Source organism: Merops nubicus, unplaced genomic scaffold (genome assembly GCF_000691845.1).
Source record: "Merops nubicus isolate BGI_N331 unplaced genomic scaffold, ASM69184v1 scaffold18121, whole genome shotgun sequence".
Lineage (NCBI taxonomy): Eukaryota > Metazoa > Chordata > Aves > Coraciiformes > Meropidae > Merops > Merops nubicus.
The window spans coordinates 1-22,558 of record NW_008588382.1 but is presented as its reverse complement, the minus strand read 5'-3'; the positions used below and the strand labels follow the sequence as shown (position 1 = coordinate 22,558).

The window sequence follows — 22,558 nt, the reverse complement described above, 5'->3', positions numbered from 1 at the left end:
GAAAGATGCTTTTACTGTTTGCTGGAAAAGAAAGAAAAAAGAAATCACTCAGCTCTTAGAAGGTAAATTCTGGATTTGCAATTTATTTGGAATCAGATGTTGGGTTCAGCTCAGCATGGTTTAGTTCAAATCAAGACAACACCAATTCTCACAAACTTCTCAGGAGATATCAAAGCACTCAGAAGTAAGACACAGCTGAGCTTTGGAGTCCCTGCTTCTAACTTGGAAATAAAGATGGAGGAGGGATTTTTGTATTTCTGAAAAATTAGAAAATGGTCCTCCAGTCAATTAAAAAAACCCAAGTTTTCAGAAATTAAATGGTTGTTATTTGCGAATTTTCTGTTTAAATCAATCTCACTACCATTAAATGGTCGCTGAAGCTCAGAACGATCAAACAAGAGACAAAAGGCCTTGTCATTAAAAGCAGTACTGTCCAGCCATGTACGTGTGAACTTACTAGGTAGGAAGCTGTTCTGCCACCTGTTCTAGTGCCCGTGTAGCACTGCTGGGAACTTCTGCCTGAATACTGGCTCAGGCACCATAGCTGAAAAAGACTTACTTCATAGAGTCTTAAACTTCTCTTAGGAAGTTTGGAAAGTTAGGCAAAGTACTACAATACTTACGAGATGTGGAGAAAGCTCTAAAAGCAACTCAAAGTTGCACTTACAGCAACAAGTGCCTGAAAGGAAGAAATCATTGGAAAATCACGACCTGAAGCATTTGTCTGACAAACAATCAGGTGCATTTTGTAACTTTCCCTCTATCTTTTCTAACTTCCCCTGTGTTAGAGTTTATTGGCAACGTTTGCCCATCTGTCAGACAAGCTAACTTTCAGAGCAGATGAAATCATGACCTTTACTTTTGTTCCTTTTTTCCCCTTTCTTAATTTCTACTCAGCTCTTCTCTTTGCTAACCTTTCAACCATTCTTGTACTGGAAAGAGGCTTCACACGCTCAGCTACAAGGCTAGAAAAGGAACATCTGTTGACTTTGAAAGGGTTGCTGCCATTCTAATATGACTTTATAAGCTCCTGTTCCTTTTTCTCTCTTACTGCAGGTGTGTTTTGTGAATTTAGACGCAAACAGAGATGACTGCAGCGATGAGCAAGTGAAACAGGTAACAGTTTAGGTTTTAATAACATGCCTGGTGGGTCTAACCAGCTATACCGGGACTTTCCAGTACAAACCCAGACCAAAATTCTGTGGACAAATGAAAGCCAGCCCTAGATTTTTAACCCTTACAGAGAGCAGTGCATCAGGAATCTGAAATTACTTCAACACTAGGTCATGTTTTATAGCTTTTCTCACTCCCATCCGAGAAACACCTAACAGATTGTTGCAGCCTGTGAATTCACAGCAGTTGCCACATGAGCAGAATTCTTGCTCAGCCTTGATTTTATCATAGAAGTGAACACAGATATGTCATACCTCCAATTTTTTAATTTGACTTAATACTACATAAAAATAATTTCTGATGCCTCTCTTTTTGACTGCCAAAAAGCCTTTGAGAGTCTTCTACTCATTTAGGTCTTGTTCAGCTGACTGATCTTACTCAGTCAAACTCCAGACAGTTTGAGTGTGTGATCTTGAGGAGGGGTCAAGATGAAAGAGAACTAAAGGTGTGTTTTACCTCTTTAACTGAAAGTCTGGAGGGTAGAAAAAAGGGATTTAGAAAAAGAGAAAAGCTTGGTTACTTTATGAACACTAAGACAAACTACATAATGATATGCTATTTAAAATACATCCCATTCAAAAAAACCCCATAAAATCTCAGGACTGAGGAAGCCACATTTTAAAGACATGGGCTGGTGTCAGTTTTAAGTTTAAATCTTCCTTTATCAGCTCATTTGCATCATCCTGTCTTGCTGCCTGTGACTGACAGAGCAGCTATGTGCTAAGCTACCAAAGGTGGGTCTCCTGGCAATACCCAGGCAGCTCCTCAGTAAAGCATTGCTGTTAGTGTGCTGAAGCCACTTTTAGCTCACGGGAGGACAACCAGTGCTGGGGCCTTGGTGCCTCTGGCAAGTCATTCATTAGCAGGAACTGCTTTTCTATGCTGTTTGTTGCATCCTGGACGTGTGAAAATTCGAATGTCAAATATGGCTTCTTGCAGCAAAATTACTTTTCTGTCAAATCAGCAGGTTAGCTGTGCAGAACAGCTTGAGATATTTAACTTCACTGAATCCACAGCAGCACTGGTTGTTCCCTAACCAGCAACTGTTTTATTGTTGTTGACAGTGTTTACGAAGGAACTAAAGCTATAGCAAATCGTAAGGAAATGCCAAAAGTTTCTCCCTCTGTCTTAGAGCCAGGTACCTGTAAAAGCCAAGGTAAAGTAGCCCCCAGGGGTGCTGCATTTGGCTGCAGTTTCTCAGCTGCACAGTTTCTGCTGCAGAGTCCACATGCTTATTAGCCACAACTGGAAGATGACGTTTTTCAGTGTAGAAGATAAAAATTTATTGCTAGTGCTGGTGCTTCAGGAAGAGGAAACTCACTCATCACAGTTTTTTCTTCTGGGTGATACAGTTTGTGTAAGTTAGCTTTGAGTGGGGTGGATTTTTATACAGCACTGATGTCATGAAATCATTTCATGGAAAAATTTTAAAGATGTTGGCACAGCTGTTGTCCATATGAAATATATAACTAATAATTGGTACCATTAGGATTTTGGATTACCCGTTGAACCTTAAAGTGGCATAAATTGGGGGTTTTTAGTGTAAGATAGTCATCTTTCCAGACTTCTCCTATTTTATTCTGAACAAAAGGTAAGGAACTGAAGGAAAAGGTATACAAAATGCCATTCTTTCCTACCTAAGAAACCTGGTAAAATGAGGCAATTTAGGCAGTGGAAAAATAGAAGTATGTAGAAAAATGTGTGTGATAAGAGAGAGCTTATAATTTGAGAAAAAAAAAGGATGAGAACTTTCCAGTACTATACTGAAATGTCAAACTGAATTGAAGCACTGAATTTAGTTATGTCAAATACAGATACTTAGCCTCATCTGAAGATCAGTCTACTGAAAAGTGAATCGTTCCCCAAAATTGAATTAGATTTGCTAAGCCAGAAAGTTTTATTACATCTAATTCACTCTGAGGAAAAATAACAGTAGTGCAGCTTATAATTTTGAAGATGAGAAGGGAAGAGTGAAGCATTGCTGGATTGCACAGTGATGAAGCTTACGGCTGGGTGCCCGAGCTCTACGGTCCCGAGGGGCTTTGCTGTTTGAGGGCTGTGCCAGCACATGAAATGGGGGTGGAACCGACCACCCCCTCCAAGGGGTCACCCCCGATTCCCAGCTCACAAAGCAAGCACACTGAGATCGCTGGCAGAGGAGAGCTGCAAGCAGTCACAGAGTAGGTGTCCTCCTTCTGGCCTGGCCTTTGCAGGCGAGGGAACACACAGGTCTCCTGCAGACGCTGGGACCTCCTCGCACCTCCTGTGGTGTACGGCATCGTTGATGTTGTGACTATCACACCCTTGGGCTCTAGCAACTGAATATCAGGCAGAAAATGGTTGTACCATTACAAATGAAAGGTCATGAGGGTGTCCAGTGGAACAGCAAAGCAAAGCACCTGTCAGCTGTGTATTAAATCCTTGCGTTATTGCATCAGTTCAAGCAGCAGTTCCCAGCTAACTTTCCCTTCAGTTCCTTGCTTGTCGTTGTGCCTGGAGGAAAATTGGAAAATGTGCCCTGTTCTCATTACCACGCTTACTGAGTCTTTTCTCTTTTAGACAAACAACAGACACAGTGTTCCCAGTCTCTTAGGAACTCACTTGTAACGGGAAGGGGCCACATGTTTAGATGCACAAATACAATCAAGCTGTTAAGCAGATGACAGCGTGAGGGATGAGAGACTGTCCTGCTGGATAGTTGTGCAGAATTGGTACTGTCACTGCTGTCTGGCCTGATGGCTCAAAAGAAATAATGTGCATTTTAATGCTACTGGTTCTATTTTTAATCAGCTCAAAATAGTAAATTCAAGTAAGCTTTCTAAAGGGATTCCTGTAAGTGGTATCCTGATATTTATAAATATAACTCTGCAACTCAGACTTCATTACCTGAGAGCAAAATCTGTCTTTCTTACTACAGAGGTTGATCAGCGTCTCTCCAAATCTCCCCAAACTCATCAGTTCGATGAACGTACAGCCACCAAAGGAAAATGAAATAGTCCTGCTGAGTGGATTAGCATCAGGAAACCTTCAAGCTGATTATGAAGTTCCCCAGGTAGGAATCAAACTCATCTCTAAGATCGCATCACACCTGTGAAGGATGGAATTTGAAAAAAGGGAAAAAGGAAGCTGAAAGCAAAGACTCTGCACCAGTTTAAGAGATCAGTGGGAGTCTGCAAACATACAAAATAAATCTAACAGAAGTCTGTTAAGTGTGTGTGTGGCTGGGGGTGACATGAAGATAGGAGAAATCCTGCTACCCCCTCTACCTCCGGTGGATGTCTGGGTGGCAGCTGATAATGCTTTAAGCCACATGAGCGGCTGATCCCTCAGGGAAGGCCTTGGTGGCAAAGGTGATTCACCAGCCCGGATTTCAAGAGCAGCAGGAGTCAGGAGGACAGCAGAGAGCAGGGAGGGGGAGATCTAACGCTGCTTCTGTGCTCACAGCTAGACTGGGGCACAGCTCTACAGACTCCTGGCCCAGCCGTGTCTTGCCGCTTCCCACTTTTGTTCCCAGTCTCCCACGCGTGCAGCTTGGGAAGGAGCTGACGACAGGACTTGAAGATCCTAAAGGCTACTGTAAGCCTGAATGTGACAGTGGAAAATACCAGGCTACATTAACCGTATCAGAGCTGATACCTCATTTAGCTTCTGCCAACCTAAAAAGTAATTAACGCACTAATTAAAACTTAACATTTAAAGGAGCTAAAGGCAAAGTACTCATGCCATCTCCTTCACTTCCATTATTGCCAGTGAAATGTTCCCAGTCTGGGATCGGAGGCCAACAGTTCCTCTTACTGGCACCACAGAGAGAAAGGAGGCAAACAGTAACATTTGCTTAAAGGCAGTTTAATATACAGGTTCCAGAAGCTTAACTCTATACTGTAATAAAAAGCTTTTTCTTCGTCTCCATTTTTATCATATTTTATGCCCATTTACATCTATGTAAAGAAAGTGAATGAAAAATACTTCAGTATTTCTTGGCCCGTTGCAGTTCCATTTATAAGGAGACTTGGGTAGTTTTCAGACAAGGATTTTTGTCCTGCTCCCCTCCTGAGCCCCTTCACAAGTACAACCCTGCTAACTGTGGACTGGAGAAACAGCGGGGAGGTGGTTGATCTAAGGCTGCGTCTGGTTTGGATAACACTTTTTGCAATATGGTGTGTGCTCAAATCTGATTCAGCAACTATTTCTTAGCAGCTAGTTCCAAAAACCCTCTTTTCAGTTTTACTTTCAACACACTAATTTATCTGATTTTCTGTTCAGACACATTTTTTTAGGTGGAAAGGAAGAGCAGCTAATAAAATGTGCTATTCCACAACATAATCCTTATCCCACTCCCTTTATTACCATATGCATATTTTACTCTCACACTTAAAGCACCTAGGAAAGGATAACGTGATCCTAAATTCTGTGCACATGCATAGGGGTTCCCAGGGCATCTTTTGCACAGCTTAAAATCTGTCACCTCAGTCCAGAGCTAGTTCCTGGGGGCCTGGGTTTGAAGGGCAAGAAGACAAGCTCCAAAGTCTTGGCTTTGCTTCTGAGTACATCCATCCCACAAACACAGTCCCATGTAGAAACACCAGCTCAGCTCTGTGGTTGTATAACTATCCTACAGGTTCAATGTCAATAAAACAAGGATAACAAGAGTACCTTTCAGTTTCTGCCCAGCTTTCAACTTAATTGTACAGCCTTTCTGGGTAAGACAGTTTTATATAAAGGCTCGGCACAGTGCACAGTGGAGCCCTGTTTCCAGTGGGAGGTTATACTGGTTTGAAATAACAGGGCTTTGGGCAAATAAGGAATAAGAGGATGATGAGCAAAGAGACAAAAGAAAACACTATTTTGAAGCAGTCTGTAGGAACATCTAAAGGTGATCTGCTCTTAACAGTCTCACCAGGCAGTATGCACAGGGCTGCCTTCAAACACGTGTTGCAACAGAAACTGTCTTGAAAAGAAGCTCACAGCCCAGGACGATTCCCTGAAGAGCCAGGTAGCACAGCGGGGTGCGAGGCTGCTGGTAACAGCGTGTCAGGTGGCTTGCTGGCAGGCCACAAAGCAAACACTCGCTGTCATGAAAACAAGAAGCTGATTGAAAACAAACAACTTGCTGATTTTGTCAAAATAAAGATGCCCCTGTGCTGCGGCTGGGTTCTGAGGAATGAAAGCTGTCAGTCCAAGCGACCTTATTTTGGTATACAGTTAACTGCACACTGCACTGCAGACCTCTACATGACAAACTGTGCTGTTTCTTTGCAGCAGAACGTTCCTGAGATATTTATAGAGAGGGAAGCTTAAAATAAGGCTTATGTTTTAATTCAATAACTATTTGAGATTCTTATCCCCTCCAGTGTCCTTGGCTGGCAGATGTCTGCTTGGTTCAGTGTGCGAAGGGGGACAGGAAGAACAGCGCAAGCTGCATCATTTTCGAAATAAACAAGTTTCTGATAGGACTTGAGCTCGTTCAGGAGAGACAGCTGCAGACAGAAGCTCACGTCTTAAAGCCCGAGGATGACACAAACTGCTCTGTGTCCTCAATAGAAGAAGATTTCCTCACAGCATCCGAGCACCTTGAGGATGAAAATGAGGCTGATGAATATAAAACTGGTAAAAGCAACGGGACCAAGCGTTAATTCTGCTATTGTTTGTGCTGCAAGACAGCCATGGCAATGCTCTCAGAAGCAGCGCTCTTACTGTTAACTCATGCACATGTTTAGTTGTAATTTAGAAAATGGCCAGCCATTCATGCTGCTAAATTGCTGTTCAAAGGGGGATACGTGGTTGTGCAGTAGTTGCCTTACGCAGCTGTGCAGCCATTTTCTTCTTAAAGCTACAGGCTACTCTGAAAAAACTCATCTCTTATTTTTCTTTTAATAGGTCATGAAAAATTAAGTGTTTCAGAAGCACCTTCAGATGTCAAGAAAAGTAAAGGAAAGGGATTTGAAAGTCTCTACTACAGAAAAGCCAGGCTGCCATTCATTCCCGAAGGGAGCTGCGTTACTAAAGATAATGCAGCTCCCAGAGTCTCTGAAACTCTGAGTGTTGTGGCTGAAGATGGCATCTTAGAACCTGAAGATAAGTCAGACCAGAAAACACTGCCGCAGAAGGAAATAGCTAGAAGAGCTACATTGTCCTTTAGTACTGCTGATTTGACTACCGAGGTTGGAAATTCCTGCTCGGTGCATGTGTTAGAAGACACATCTTTAACCAAAATGGCTAAAGAGGAGCTGGGGCCTCTCTGTGACCCAGCAGCGAAACACAGTGGCAAGACAGACAGGGAGGATTGTGCAGGTATCGGGAAAACTGATCCTCCCTCTCAGAACGAGCCGGCGACCACAGGTCAGTATGCCACAAATTTGGCAGAATCTGTTCTGCAAGACGCATTCATTAGGCTGTCACAGTCCCAACCTGCTTTCAGTGAGGAGGCTGCAGTCAGCATCTCCGTAGGAAGCTCCTCTAAGTCAGAAGACGCGTCTGCAGCCCGTTCGTGGAATGAGCTTCCGAAGATCGTCATAGTGCAAAGTCCAGACAGCTCTGAGAACGTGTCTGACTGGCCAGGATCTGCCTTCCCCAACCTGTGCCACTGGACGGAGTCAGAAAGTTCTGCTGAAGTTTCAGATTGCCTTGAGGAAGAAAATTCCAATGGACATGGCCAGAGCGCTCTGAAGACGCGTCTGCAGCCCGTTCGTGGAATGAGCTTCCGAAGATCGTCATAGTGCAAAGTCCAGACAGCTCTGAGAACGTGTCTGACTGGCCAGGATCTGCCTTCCCCAACCTGTGCCACTGGACGGAGTCAGAAAGTTCTGCTGAAGTTTCAGATTGCCTTGAGGAAGAAAATTCCAATGGACATGGCCAGAGCGCTCTGGGGCTTGCCCAGCCACTGTTATTGGAACCATTTCCAGTCCCCAGGCCACAGAAAAATTCCGACGGGATCAAGAAGCCACAGACTCTAGAAGTGGAGCAGCTGGTAACGGCGAGGTACACACAGCACCTTCACAGCTACGCGATGACTGCGCTGGCACGGAATACTCATTTCCATCTGCACTGTGTGGCATGACTCAAGTAGCAAGTGCTGTAGCCGTCTGTGGCCTGGGGGAAATGAAGGAGGAGAGGTACCCTGCAACTTCCAGTGGGCTTCTGTCTGCTGCTCAGACTTCTGCTGCCATTACTCTGCACTGCAGCATCGCCGCAGGAAGCAGCATGGAGAAGCTAAATGACAGCATTGCAGAGGCACTTCTCAAAGAGGCATCAGTAATTCTGACAAAACCCAACACGTACAAAAATGTAGGACATTTTATGGAATCCATAAATGGAAAAATTATTGAAACAGCAGCAAGGCCACGGATTCCACACACCGATGAAGTAATCAGGGATGAACTTGTGCAAAACGTATCAAATATTATTCTACGACATTCTATTGAAGAGGTTAGGAAGAAGAGACAGCTGCATCCCAGTTCAGAAGACAGCCTAAATGCACCAGACGTTTTCATGGAGACTGCAAACGAGTTGCTTTTTAATATAATGTATTTCACTTGCAAGAAGATGAATAGCATAAGACAGGTTGAAGAGTGTTCTCCTGTCTTTTCTGAGGTCACAAAAGCAGAGAAACCAACACGAGCAGAAGCATGGTCAACACAGGCAACAGCACATGAAACTTCACACAGCGCCCTTGATCACTCTGCTGTGAAGCCATTTGGTACACCCTACAGCACTAGTGCTAGCAAAGATCTTGGAAGTGCCACGAGCACCGGGAAAAGTACTATGAAAGCTGCAAATAGCAAGGAGAGTGCCACACTGAATTCAGAACCAACAGGCAGAGCTACAGGGCATAATAACGCACTTGTCGCAAAAACATCTCCCAAGAAAAGATACCTGAAAAGAACCGCACGAGACTGTTACAAATCCCCAAACCATAGTAACAGTCAACAGAAGAAGAAAGACTCCAGATCATTTTCAGACAGAGAAAACGCCTTTGCAAACGATGACTGCAGGCACGGTGTGCAAGAACAGCTGTCTTCCAGCACCACCGTGAACGTGGAGAACCAGGCCAAGCACAAGTGCGACCCTGTGCTAAACAACGATGTTCAGGTTAGCTTGTCTTTGGTAGGAAACCACGTCTTGCTTCCTTCTCAGCCTGTGCTACAGGTGAAACACTCAAGGGAGAAATACTGCATAATGGATTTTGCAGAAGAATTGGCAGAAACAGTTGTCTCTATGGCAACCGAAATAGCTGCCATTTGTCTTGAAAATTCAAATGGAAAGCAACCCTGGTTCTGTGCGTGGAAGAGAGGCAATGACTATCTGGTGACCCAGAGTTTATCCTGCAGAAGCATGAAAAGGAAGAAGGAAAACCATGCTAACGGATCAGTTGTTCGGAAGCACAGGGCACCCCGACTTAGTGAGATCAAAAGGAAAACAGATGAGCATCCCGAGCTAAAGGAAAAATTGATGAATCGGGTAGTGGATGAATCTATAAACCTTGAGGACACACCAGATTCAGTCAGTATCTTTGCAAATGAAGTGGCTGCCAAGATAATGAACTTGACCGAACTCTCCATGGTTGACAGCATCTGGCAAGGTCCAAACCACCCCAGGAACAGGCTTCACTGTGAAAGATGGAGCCGAGCCAAGGCCTCGAGCTGTGAGAGCATACCGGAGGAAGACTCGGATTCCAAAGCCTCTTTCAATACCCTCGGCCTGACGAACACCTTGGGTCAGCCTGTGAGCCGGACAAGTTCTGTCTCAAAGCAGTCGAGCTGTGAAAGCATTACAGATGAATTTTCAAGATTTATGGTGAACCAGATGGAAAATGAAGGAAGAGGTTTTGATTTATTACTGGATTACTATGCAGGAAAAAATGCAAACAACATCTTAACTTCTGCTTTGCAACAGGTAGCAAAGAAAAATGGGCATCTTAATGTAAGACCAAGTTGCCCATCCAAACAGTCCAGCACAGAAAGCATAACAGAAGAATTTTATAGGTATATGCTAAGAGAAATTGAAAAGGAAAATAAAGATAACACCTCTTCCCCTCGGAATTCAAAGGACTGGTGTGACAGTTTGCTGCCGCCCTCCCTGCGATCACCCTTTTGCTTCAGGCAGTCATCAGTGCCTGACAGCCGATCATCAGGCTCTAGGCTAACTGTGAATGTCCCAGTTAAGGCAAATTCATTAGATGGATTTGCCCACCATCACCAGGATTCCTTAAGCATACAGCCTGTCAGTACCATGGCGTCTTCAGGCCTTTGCAAGTCTGACTCGTGCCTGTACCAGAGATGCAGGACTGACCAGATAACAGATATGTTGATTCACGAGACGTGGGCAAGTTCTATTGAATCCCTGATGCGCAAGAACAAAATCATAGGAGATGAGGCCGAGGCTGCGGAGACAGAGCAGCTGCACAGCGACTCCCCACCACACGTGGAACAATATGCAAACAGACTGGCTGCAAATATTGTTGAAAGTGGTAAAAATCTAATTGTCGTCCAGCAGGATTCCTTTGATTATACAAGCCGAGAACACGCGCTGGAAAGCAAACCCCCACAAAGTGCAACTGGGAGTCCATCAAAAATCAACAGGGATGGAGCAAACGTGGATGAGAAAAAAGAGCCTCTGAGGAGCCCTGTATGCCTCCCTGCAGGTCAGCACAGGGAAGTGCCTTTAATTCAGATAGAAACCGATCAACGAGATCTGCCAGATAAAGATGCAGAGTCCTTCACTTCACATGCCCCCTCTGTAAAGGAGCATCAAAGCAAAGACAAGCCTCTGGAAGGTTTTGGTGGGAAACACACAGTTTCCAATTCCCTACTACATGGGTAAGTGACAAACCAGCAAATCTGCACACTGCTTTGGTGTTTAATTCCCCAGTGCAAATATTTGGATAGAGGAAGAAGGTAAGAAGAGAAGCACTTCCAAAGAAATAAACAGGATAAGTTCTGACTACAGGTTTCTAATGGCATAAAAATCACCCCATTGTGTGTCACTGTGTTGATTTCAGAGCAAACTGACGCTGAATGTGACAGCACTGTGGTTCTGAGATTCAAATCCAACACGGCACAGACAAGTCAGTTTTCCCTCTGTGGATATTTAAGTCTTCCACAGCTGAGACAGGAAAGATGGAAAAAGTTTGAACTTTCATTTAGTGCTAGCTGATGCCCTCAACTGAAAGAAAAAAGTCAGTATTAGTGTAGTGTAAAACAGACGACAGCAGAATTTGACCTGTATTTCTCTGCTATCCTCATTCATGTAACTAATGCTTCGTGTGCCTGGAAACAAGACCATACTTCCAGCTTTATTTGCAGGCTGGAGTTATAAGTAATAGAAGTTCTTTAAGTGGAGGAAATAAAATAGTAATTAAAAGTACCCCTTTCCATCTCTGATTCAAGACTGCTCTGGTAGAATTTAGATAGAGAAAAGGATTTTAATTTCAATTTATTTCACGGAGTTTATGCCACAGCTCACGACCTTCTCCAAACAGTTGTACTCCTTTTGTTGAGAAATCCAGAACTGGCTTTGGCTAAGGCAAAGTGTCAGCCCAGGATGTGAGTGCAGCGTGAATGTCGAGGGTGGCTGGGGATGCGATGAGGTTATGAGCAATGATCTCTCTCAAGGCACAGCCTATTTTTAACTCTACTTCATTGTATCTGTTACTTTAATGGTATCTAAACTGCCAATCACTTGGAGCAGTGCAGCACCCCATTATCTCTGAGGTCTAGAAACCGTTCAGGTGCCAGTGCTAGAAACCATTTTGTAGCTCACTGTGTTCTAGGCAGGGCTGTGTTTTGGCTTTTGACAAAGCTCTGCTTGAAGTGAGAAAGCCTGTACTTCCCTGCGGAGGGCTGCAATTAGGGAGATAATTATCATAGTGCCACTATTCTTTCATACTAGTATTCTTTCCCCCACTAACCTTCTCTTCCTTCAATTGCAACCTGCTTTTAATAAGATGCATTTAGCGATCCTCCTATTTGGAATCCTGACTGTTTAAAAATGAAGCTATTTTCACACAGTTCACGAGCCCTTTAGTAACAACTTTTCCTCTGCCGAGTTCCCGAGGTGGCCATGGGAAGCTTAGAGCAGCTGGATTGGTAGGGCAGAAGTAGCAGCCAGAGGCTGCATCCCCCCAAGCAGGGGCAGGGCTGCAGGGCACGGTTTCCTTTGCAGGCACCAGCTTCGCTCGCCATGCACCATGCAGACAGCTCTAAAAGCAATCTCAGCTAGAAGCTGCACCACCGAGTTCCAGATGTCCTTGTGGCCCTGCTGGGAAGCAAAGCTTCCAGGGGCTCTTCACATGGATTTGAACCACTTCTGGCATGGCTGCCTGGACCAAGTCTAGGCTGAAGTAAAACCCTAAAAACATAAGTAGTATAGATAAAAAAGCACCAGCACCAATTGCTTTGATCCGCTCCTACCGCATTAAATTACTTGCTAGTATAGCTACAGGCAGCTGGGACTCCAGGCAAAATATCAAGCAGACTTACAGTCCATTGGAAAAAAAAAAAGCCATCCGTGCAGGCCTAGGGAGGAGGCCTCCAGCAAGGAAGGAGAGTCGTTCTTGGAACGGAGGCAGTGCAGTAGACCCAGTCCTCTCCCAGACACGCCAGAACCGTTCCAGCTGACTGCTCAGAAGTCAGGAACTGTCAGTTCAAAGCATCACTAGTCTGAGATGTAGCTGCATAACCAGACAGAACCGGGCACGCCAAGTAACAATGCCCACAAAAATCTCCCGTGTTTTGGGCCAAGCACCAAGTGCTCCCTGCCCCACACGTGAACCCCGAGTAAGAGCAGCGCCCTGCGGGCTGGCCGCTCAGCACCCTCACGTCACGCCAGGCGATGCGCCCTGTACCTGCCGTCAGCAGGGCTGATGGGCACGGACCCACAGGGCTGGCCAGGCAGAGCAGGGGCCTTGGACAGAGCAGTCCCTGCCTGCCTGTAGAGGAACCTGCTGCTCACTCTAGCATCCGGCATTAATGTAACTTCTCCATTGTCCTGAAAGCAAGAGCATGGCAGAAGGAAATCTCTGCAGTGACCTCGTCTCAGCATATTAATACTGCACTAAACTGTAAATTCCATTCTGATTTTTTGTTTGTGTCTGCCTTTGAGGGAGTGTGCATATACATATGTGTCCTATAAATACGCATGTGTGACGTGTGTCAAGGGTGCAGAATTATAAATCGCTTTTCCCTTAACCCTGTGTTTTCTAAACTCAGTCTGGGATCCACATTTGGTCTGGTTTCTGCCTAGCAGCTGCACCCCTGCCTAGAAAGAGAGCAAACAGTTTATCCTTCCTCAACATAAGCAGCAAAGACTCTGAGAAACACAGAAGGCTGAGAGTCATCAGTGACACACAACCCATGATACCTTCCTACATCTACTTCTAGCCTTTTGCATCTAAAATGCTAACAGAGTAGAAAACCCTGGCAGGAAACTTATTCATCCATTAGCAGGACAGGGATTTTGTGGCAACACAGATGCCTGAGAAATGCTGCTGCTCTGCACTAACATCCACCATATATTTCATCCACTGGTCGGCTGAGCTGCATTAAGCAACAGGCCTATGCAGTGAGCAGTTCTTTTTTGTACAAGTTGAACATTTCCTACACACAGTTCAGTATAAGCTTCCTTTGGTTTGCTTTTGTTTATAGCAGTCTTAGGAAAATACTTTTTAAAGACCATCTCAGACCACATGTTCAGCTGGACTTCACTTACAAAGTATAAGTTTGTCCAGTCTCTTATATCTGTATAATTTTGCAGCTTGCTTGACTTGAACAAGCAGTATTGCCCAGGGACCAGTGGCACCAGTTTGCTTGCCTGTACTACAGTATCAATGTGCCTTCCTTCTCACCCTGCCAACAGCAGCCCTCAGAGCAGAGTGGATGCCGAGATCACAGGAGAGACAAAACCATCTGAAGAATTCCCAAACCACCTCAGCAGCAGTGAGGAAAGCTCTGGCAGCTGGTCCCAGCTAGCTAATGATGAGGACAACCCCGACGACACAAGCAGCTACCTACAGCTCAGCGAGCGATCCCTGAGGTACCCACATTGTCTGTTCTCAGTACACAGTATGATCTAGGCAGCCAAGGCACTGATTGGTCTGCTGTGCATCAGGAATGAGGGCAACCTCTTCAGAAATATTCAGGATGCTGTAACGAAAGCCTAACGACAGAGCTCATCTCTTTATTTTTATAAAAGGGGAAAAAAATGGGCCACATTCTGGTTCTCAGCCAGGTCTATTACTGGGGAGCAGCTAGATTCAGACAAAGAAAAAACTCCTGGCAGCACTCGTGTGCCTCAGTCCTCCAGTGAAAGGGCCATCGGACAAGGTAATGCCTATGGTCTTTCCTTTGAGTTATTTGCTACTATTTGCATAATGTTTATTCTGGCATCTCCTTAGCCGAGATTGACAAGACTGCTGTTCCCACCAGGTGTCTGTGCATGGAGAGCAGGGGCAGAGCCCTGAGCTGTGTAGACTGGTACAGGGAAGCAGATCAGCAGAGGGTGTCCAAGTTCCCCCTGGACAGGCATAAATTCCAGAGCTCCCCTTGCAATGTGCTGCTTTTTGTCCCTATTCAATTCAGGATGTGTGTTTAAAAATGTTTTCTAGTCCTTGGAGTGTGTATAAAGTGATGTTAGTTTGACTTCAGCCATTTCATGACTCTAATTGAGCAAGGGTTTTTCTTCACATGCTCTTAGATTAGGTTTTAAACCACTGTCACATAATTACATCTTTCTCATGGGTATTGAGTCGACAAGGAGGAAAGACAGAGCAGTAATGAAGCAGGGAAGAGAAAGAATCTGTCAGAGAGCACTGCTGGCTAGCTGAAAAAAACACAGAACAAAATTTGTCTGTCAGTGTGGGTGAACATTCATCCCATTATTAGAGTGCTGAAGCGTTTGTGCCTTTTGGCTCTGCACTGAAAGAGAAACGGCCACAGCAGGTCTGAACACGTGGTGTGTGACACTGACCAGGAAAGGGATGCTCTAATCAATCCTCCTTATCTAAGGAAAAACAGCGTTACTTGTTTTTCCAGTCAAAACCAAGCAGTTCACCACACAAAACTTGTGTGTGCTGACTGACTTGCAGACAGCACATTCACAACCTGCTCATGAGACTATTGCAATAGCTGCATAATCATTCACTGTCAAATATACGGTGATGTTATAAAGTGAACTTTTTTTTCCAAATGTTCTCAGTTGTAATACCTAATTCCTGTGAAGAGGCCAAAGAGAATAATTCTGTGTATTACTGGTCCCAGTGAGCACTGGCTATAATTAAAATCTCAGAGTAGTCAGAAACATGAGGGGCCGTCACTGTACCAGTGGGTTCCCTGGGGTCCCTCGTAGTGTATATCATGGAACACTCCAAAACTACTGCTGGTTACAGACACAGAGTCACCCAGAAGGTCAGTAGCAGGATGGGTGACCCAATGCCTTCCTGTAACTCACCACGTTCAGAGGTAACTGAATCTCTGCAGGTTTTTTCCAGGACATCTCTGTACCTGATAATCATGCTTCTCAAGGACTCACACAGACTGGTTTTCTGTTTGAGGCCAAATGTTCATTGCATAAGGCATTCACAAGAAAATAGCCAGTTTGTTTTTTTTTTTTTTTCCCCTCCAGTTTACAGCATCAGTTGATACATGCTCTGCCTAGAACTACTTTAATAAAAGCCTCATTATTTTGAACAGATTAGTGTGCTTCATCCTGGGAATCGCTTGTTGAGCACAATTGACTTTGCGGAACTCTGCGTAACAGTGGGCAGCCTCCTCACTTTGCTTTGTACATAAATAAATCACAAAAAGATGTATGGAGACGTGTTCAGTGCAGCTTGGCACTAATATTTAAACTTTTGCTTTGTCAGCAATGGCAACAGCAGTACCACTAGCAGTCTTGGCATTATGGACCTGGAAATTTATCAGGAGAACGTGCCATCTTCTCCTGTGATTAAGTAAGTAGTCACTGAAGTGAGACTCGCTGTTTAGTCTAATTTTAACTGCAAGTCATTTACACCATGCAGAACATGCCAAGCCCTGCTCCGCGCCTGCTGCGGAGCCTGCTGTTCGGTTCGGAGGAGAGCACGTGCGGGCGCCCGTGCAGAGTGACAGCACCACACAGGGAGACACTACAGGAAAGCCCACCCAGGTGGGCCTCAAGAGAATATGGCTCCGCCAATGGCTCTGCCTAAAAGACAATTTTGTGTGATAATAGTTTCCCACTGTGAAAACTTTCCAAATAACTTCAAGTATTATCAAAACCTTACTGTAATAGCAAGTAAGGTCAAGCAAATAAGGTTCAATTAAAGTCAAAGGAAAAAAACACAAGAGCATTCTTTCCAACAATAATAATAATAATTTGGCCCAAACTACATCTTACCTATAGTCTCTGTGCATGTTTCTACTGCGCATGCAATTAAATTATCAAGAGATGTGCAAGTACCTGCCTAAAGATTCTGGTACCCTGAAGCCTGGTGTCAGCTGGCGAAGGCCACAGTGCAGTCAGGGCACGGCCACCGTGGAGCGCACAGACCACACGAGCCCTGGGAAGTCGGTGACGTCAGGAACTCTACACAGCTCGTTACCAGACAATACTACATCCGTCCTGCTTTCCAGAGGTGCTTTTTGAGAGAGAGAGAGACCTGGGCATTCATATTCCTGTAGTTACACGAGTTCTCTCTCAGCGGCCAGTTCTGAGACGGACCTCATTAAAATGTTCCCATCTCCGCAGTAGGCAGCATTACCTCCTACACACATTCCTAATGATGCCCCCTCTCCCTTGTATTCCAGGGACCAAAGGGATAAATTTCCGAGTTCCCTTGTTAGCTTCCAGGGATATTCTCAGGTGTAGCCCAACAGGCGTGAGAAGTTCGTACTCCCACAAATCAAAGTCATGTAATACATCTGCTGTTCAGATAGAAAACTGGAAATAAATCTGATGGGAAGGACATTATGAAGCAGCTGTGATTCTGAGTCATGACAAACCCTACACTGCATGCTGCCTTTTCACCCTTCCCTCTCACATCTTGCAGTCACCACTACACCAATCTTGGGGGAGATTATGCAATCCTGTGAATGAGGGTGGTGAAAAGCAGCGTCCTCCCACACCAGAAACAAAATCTGCGACTTGCAGCATTCCCTCTGCTTAAGGGCAGAACAGGACAGTCTGGAAACATGCAAGTGCTGTCCCTCTAGGAGTGAGGAAAGCGAGTGCTATCGTGTGAGATCAGTCATGACTTTGCAGTCTCCTCCCACATGTACGTGAGTGTGGAGGCTGGGTTCAGAAAGGGAAGCTGAGGCAGTGACCACATGCCTGGGGCTTGTTTTCTGTAGTTTAAGAAAGAGATGGTATGTAAGAAATTAAGATCTTTAGAAAAATTTACAAGGTGTAGACAGAATTTGTTTATCCAAACAGCAATATATTTAAAACCAGCAGTAGCTGAAGTCACTGGTAGTTATGACTGACTTTAACTATCAGAGATGAAACTCGGAAGCATGACTGGGGAAGGTTCAGGGAGTGCAGCACTGCACACACAGATGTTGGAGGTTCAGTCTTTCTGCCCAGGTTACGTGGGACTCGCTGTGTCTCACCATAAAGACATTTCCTTGTCCTGACATAAGCTGCAGAGATACTCAGATCCTGGTGAAGTGCAATACACAGTGCAGCCGGTACAAGTACTTCATCCCATTACAGGGGTAATGCTGCAATTCCCACAGCTCATCCTGATTCACAGATTAAATAAATGAAATCTATTCAGCATTTTATTTCATCCTATGTAACCTTTTTCTTGCAGTTCTCTAGGTCTTGTGTTGAGGGAGAAGTTTACCCACCATGAAGCAATATTGTAGACTGTTCCTAAATATCACTAATAAGTTTTGTTGTTTGTTTCCAAGTGAATTAGTAGAAGAAAAGGTTTTCCTTAAAGAACAGACAGAAAATACGGAGGGTAAGTCGAATCATATCAATTAAAGCAGAGAATTTGAAGTTAACACAAGTAATTTCTCAGTAACTGTTGGGATTATTTTTCCAGAAAGTACTTCTGCGCTTTCAGTGGGAACAGCTAATTGTCAGAAGGACCTGCTGGTGATAAACTTTGATCTGGAACCAGAGTGCCCAGATGTGGAGCTACGAGCCACCCTGCAGTGGATAGCTGCTTCTGAGCTGGGCATTCCAACCATCTATTTTAAGAAATCTCAGGAAAACAGAATTGAAAAGGTACTATTAACAGAATTGGGCATACTGTTAATTCACTTTAATCACCGCAGCAGTGATGATTTATTGAAGTCACTGAGCTTAAGGGCAGATGCAAAAGCATCTTCATTACAGCAAGACAGCAATGCTACTGTTTGTTGCAGAGCAGGAGGTACGTGAAATATTTAGTAGCTTCTCCGTGGTACAAGAAACAGTATGGCCACAAGACCTTCTCCAACACCTCTGTAACATGCTTTGATGAATCTATTCACATTTTCATGATCAACGCCCAAGGCAGAATTAACAGAGTCCTTTGGAGGGTTGCAGATGCCTTACATGGAGTTTAGGCATGTAGCTTAAAAAATAAAACTCACAAAGTTCTGCTACTTGGTGACACTAAGAGCTGACTACCATGTGAGACATACATTGGGGTTAAGATTTGTCAGATGGAAATCCTTTTGTCCTCGTGGCAGTTCTGCCCTGCCTGTTGTGCTGCTGTGGGCACCGTGGTCCAAGCTGCCACCCACCGCTCATGGGGTACTGGAGCCAGGACACTGCCAGGGTCCTCTCGGCTGCTCCCACCACACCAACCACGGCCAAATGCCTCAGCTTTGTCATCAGGTAGTGCTGGCAGAGCAGGGGTCACTGCTGCTCAGACATACAGAAGAGACTGACTGCAAAATAAGGGCAACCTGACTTAGCTCAGGTTCACTGTCTGACGTTACAGGACTACAAGGCTTTGGCACCGGAGCCGATGGAGAGTTTGCAGGACAGGCAGGATGGATCTGCCTCTGTTGGCACGTCCTTACAGCGTTACTGCCCCGAGAGGCAAGCTTAGCCCAGGCAGTGGCCAGGCAGTGTTTCCAGTGGAGCCATGTCTGCAATCACACACCTGACACTTGGAAAATAGACTGACAGAAATATTTTGCATCATTATACGGACGTTATGAAGCACCTCCTCAGTCTTAGCAATAAGGGAGCACTGTGTATGTCAGTACTCTCTTGATCCTGCTCCTGTGTTGCTTACCCCTGCCAACCCTCATTTTGAGAGCAGAGAGACAGACACAGAGACTGAACTGAGAAACCTTGTGAGGTGCAATTCCAAGGCAGAGCACCGGGAGCACCACGGACATCCAAAGCAGCCATGAGAAGCGCAGACTGTTTCTATTCCCAAGTGATAGTTAGTGCTCCATGGCAAATGCTACCAAATGCCACCCACAGCACTTCAGGAATGACCAAAGCAGCCCCATGTCCAAGGTCAGCAAGAACGGCTCAAGCCGTAAGCTTACAAAAAGCATGGCAGCATTCAAATCAATTAATGACAAAAGTATTACAAATCAGTATTTTGGTCTTTAATGGGAAGATCATTTTGAGTAGAAGAGATATTGTTTGATTTTCTTGAGTGCATGCATTTGGGAATCATAAACATCATTTAAAATGCATTCAGCAGCAGCAGCCCAAATTGTGTCTAATTAAAGCAGCAGCTGTCAGCTTTACTCACGTGCTTTGACAGACACTTAATTCAATTGCAAAAATACGCTGGAGAATAATGAAGCACATCCTGCCGACGACAGGGCTCTTGGAAATCGCGTGCCTATTAAATATCATTAAAATACATATTAAAAGTTTAGGCTTCAGTATGTAAATAGCAAACAGCTACACTAACTGGAGACACACAATATTTTCTTGCGTGGTTTAAAACTTGAAACGTCGAAGGACCAAGCTAATTAGATATTGATTGGGAAATTCAAAGAAATGAAAAGCTTTGATTTCCATCTCTGCGCTTCAGAAAAAAAAATGGGACCAGATGTATGACATTGTGAAGCCCATCATCAAGTACAAAGAGGACAGAATTCAGGATTTTTTTACAGCTGCTTAAGATCATGTTTAACCTCCAGTTTATCTGGAATGAAAAAAAAAAAAATCAAATATACTCTGTGATTCAACCACAATTGCGGCAAATATCTTCATGTGAGAGAAGTTTACCCAGAATTCCCTCTCAGCAGTACTATGTGAATATTTAAAATACTATGAGATGTATACATGCAAGTACAGAAAGTTAAATATAGGTTAAAATACAGCCAGTGGTAATGAAGGGAGGGTGTTCTGGTTTGTTCCTTTAAGATGGATAGCTGCATTTCTGTTATTTTGACAGTGAGCTGTCAATAACAAGGAAAGCTGCGATCCTTTATCAAGCTCACTTTCACTGTTCTTACTTCCATCACAATAAATAAGAAATAATTGATGAGAGAAGCCAATTTAGAAAACATCACAAGAAACAAGTGGTCTTTGGGGAATATGGAACTTCAGAAATGAAGTTTTACTAACTGGCAGAACCTTTCTGTTGCTGCACGGTGAATTGTGCCCGTTTAGAAAGGTGCTTCCGCAGCGGTTTGTGAGGATTCATTTAACAAAACCTTTGCAAAACGTTGCCCAGTTCCTAAGTGTATTTTGTTTTGTTCATTTGTTTTTTTTGTTTAGTTTCTAGATGTTGTGCAGTTAGTCCAGCGGAAGTCCTGGAAGGTGGGGGACATCTTCCACGCCGTGGTGCAGTACTGCAAGCTGAGCGAGGAGGGCCGAGAGGCCACCCCCAGCCTGTTTGACTGGCTTCTCGAGCTGGGTTAAGGGCGCTCAGCTCCTGGGCGTTTCTCTTTCCTTCCCGTTGAAGTGGGCAGCGGTTTGCGTAGCGCTGGGATTTCTGACCATCACTGACTGGAACGGGCAAAGGTCTGTACAAACTCCACGGGAACAGCATGCGCCCGTGCCCGCCGCACGCGGAGCGGAGCAGCCCAGGGTGTCTTGTGTCCGTCTGCACCGCCGGGGGCTCGGGGCGTGCTGTGCCACGGCACAGGGGGCTCTGGACGAGAAACACGTCGATTCATAGGCCTCTGAACTAACAGACTGCACAGTATAGGCTGAAGTGTCTAGTATGTTCCACTTTCATCAATTTGATTAAATCAGCTAAAATGGGATAGCATACTAACATTCAGTTTTAGAACACCAGTATTAGTACAGTTTAACTATTAAAATCAGAGTTTGTTCCACAATCCTGGAGACACCCACGTCCCTAGAGAAGTAATTATTTTTTTCTGAAATCCCCATACTCTGCCAAGGGGCAAAAGCTTTTGAACACGTAACACCTTTACAGTTAGACAACACAATGAAAAGATGCTGAAAAGACATTTTAGTTTCTTTCTGTGTGACTACTTGCCTTTCATAGCTGTTCCCGATTGCTGTCCATTTCTCAAGTAAATGAAGCCCAGGCCATGGGTTACAGCCCTTACAAAGGTCCCTCCTCTTCCCTCAGAGGCAGCTTGGCATAGCTACACCTGGTACATACTGGCCACAGCTCTGCCAGTTGGGCAGCAGGTCTCCAAGCCCTGCCCCACTGCAGACCTGCTGCAAGTCACTTCACCTCTGTGCCTCAGTGTCCCTGCCCAGTAAGAGGGAGTCACGAAAGCACACTGCTACTGTTTAAAGCACTCTGTAACATGCTACATGACAGTTCAAAGCAGTGAAAAAAAAAAAAAAAAAATTAATTTTTAATCAAATAAATGGTTAAAAAGGTGAAGAAACCTGTGTGAAAAAAGTAGCTTCTAACCATAAACATTTTGGAAGTTAGGTAAATTAACATTAAGAACACAAAAAGATGGTTAGAATTTAATCAGACATACTTGTTCACTTTGGATATAAGTGTCTGGACTACATGTGACAGTTCACATCACTATAACACTTCTGTAACTGTTTGCTAAGACATACTATGGTATCGTCCTGTTGAGATGATCTGTTGGTATCATGTACTTAGTGATATGCTCTCTTGAGTCTGCCAAAGAGATTGGTTTTGAGTTAAAGGCAAATATGACTTAGCACATCATAGCTCTCCTGCAATTTCTTCCTTTGAAAATATTTCTCTTTCATCTCTCCCTACCCAAGTAGTGCAATAGAAAACCTTCCTGCTTCTCCCAATAAAATATTTATGAGATCTTTTATTTTTCCATATAACAGTATATGCTTCAGTAATATTTCTTGGGGAAAAAAAACCCAAACCTGTCCTTTTGCACTAAATATTTTTGAAAATTTTGAAGTAGTTTTAAATAAATTATGAAAAAGAGCCATACTCCCAACTTTATCTTTAAATATGTTCCTAAAATTGCATGATTGCATCGCTCATGTGTTACAAGGCAGGGACTGCCAGTGAATGAAG

At 44.3% G+C, this 22,558-nt stretch overlaps 1 protein-coding gene across 2 annotated transcripts in view; it reads left to right on the top strand.

Moving 5' to 3' along the window:
* Window positions 1–20,979, top strand: part of SPHKAP (SPHK1 interactor, AKAP domain containing) — a 41,305-nt gene extending 20,326 nt beyond the window's left edge. Inside the window, exons 3-12 of one of the 2 annotated variants that reach the window (XM_008949243.1) lie at window positions 1,057–1,116; window positions 4,091–4,225; window positions 6,525–6,780; window positions 7,051–7,856; window positions 8,032–10,988; window positions 14,026–14,202; window positions 16,031–16,117; window positions 18,057–18,109; window positions 18,194–18,378; window positions 20,836–20,979. In XM_008949243.1, coding sequence (XP_008947491.1) covers window positions 1,057–1,116; window positions 4,091–4,225; window positions 6,525–6,780; window positions 7,051–7,856; window positions 8,032–10,988; window positions 14,026–14,202; window positions 16,031–16,117; window positions 18,057–18,109; window positions 18,194–18,378; window positions 20,836–20,979 — 4,860 coding nt within the window. Of the gene's footprint in view, window positions 1–1,056; window positions 1,117–4,090; window positions 4,226–6,524; window positions 6,781–7,050; window positions 7,857–8,031; window positions 10,989–13,923; window positions 14,203–16,030; window positions 16,118–18,056; window positions 18,110–18,193; window positions 18,379–20,835 lie in introns of both variants that reach the window. The other variant, XM_008949242.1, reaches the window with a different exon arrangement.
* The last annotated feature ends 1,579 nt before the right edge of the window (window positions 20,980–22,558 follow it).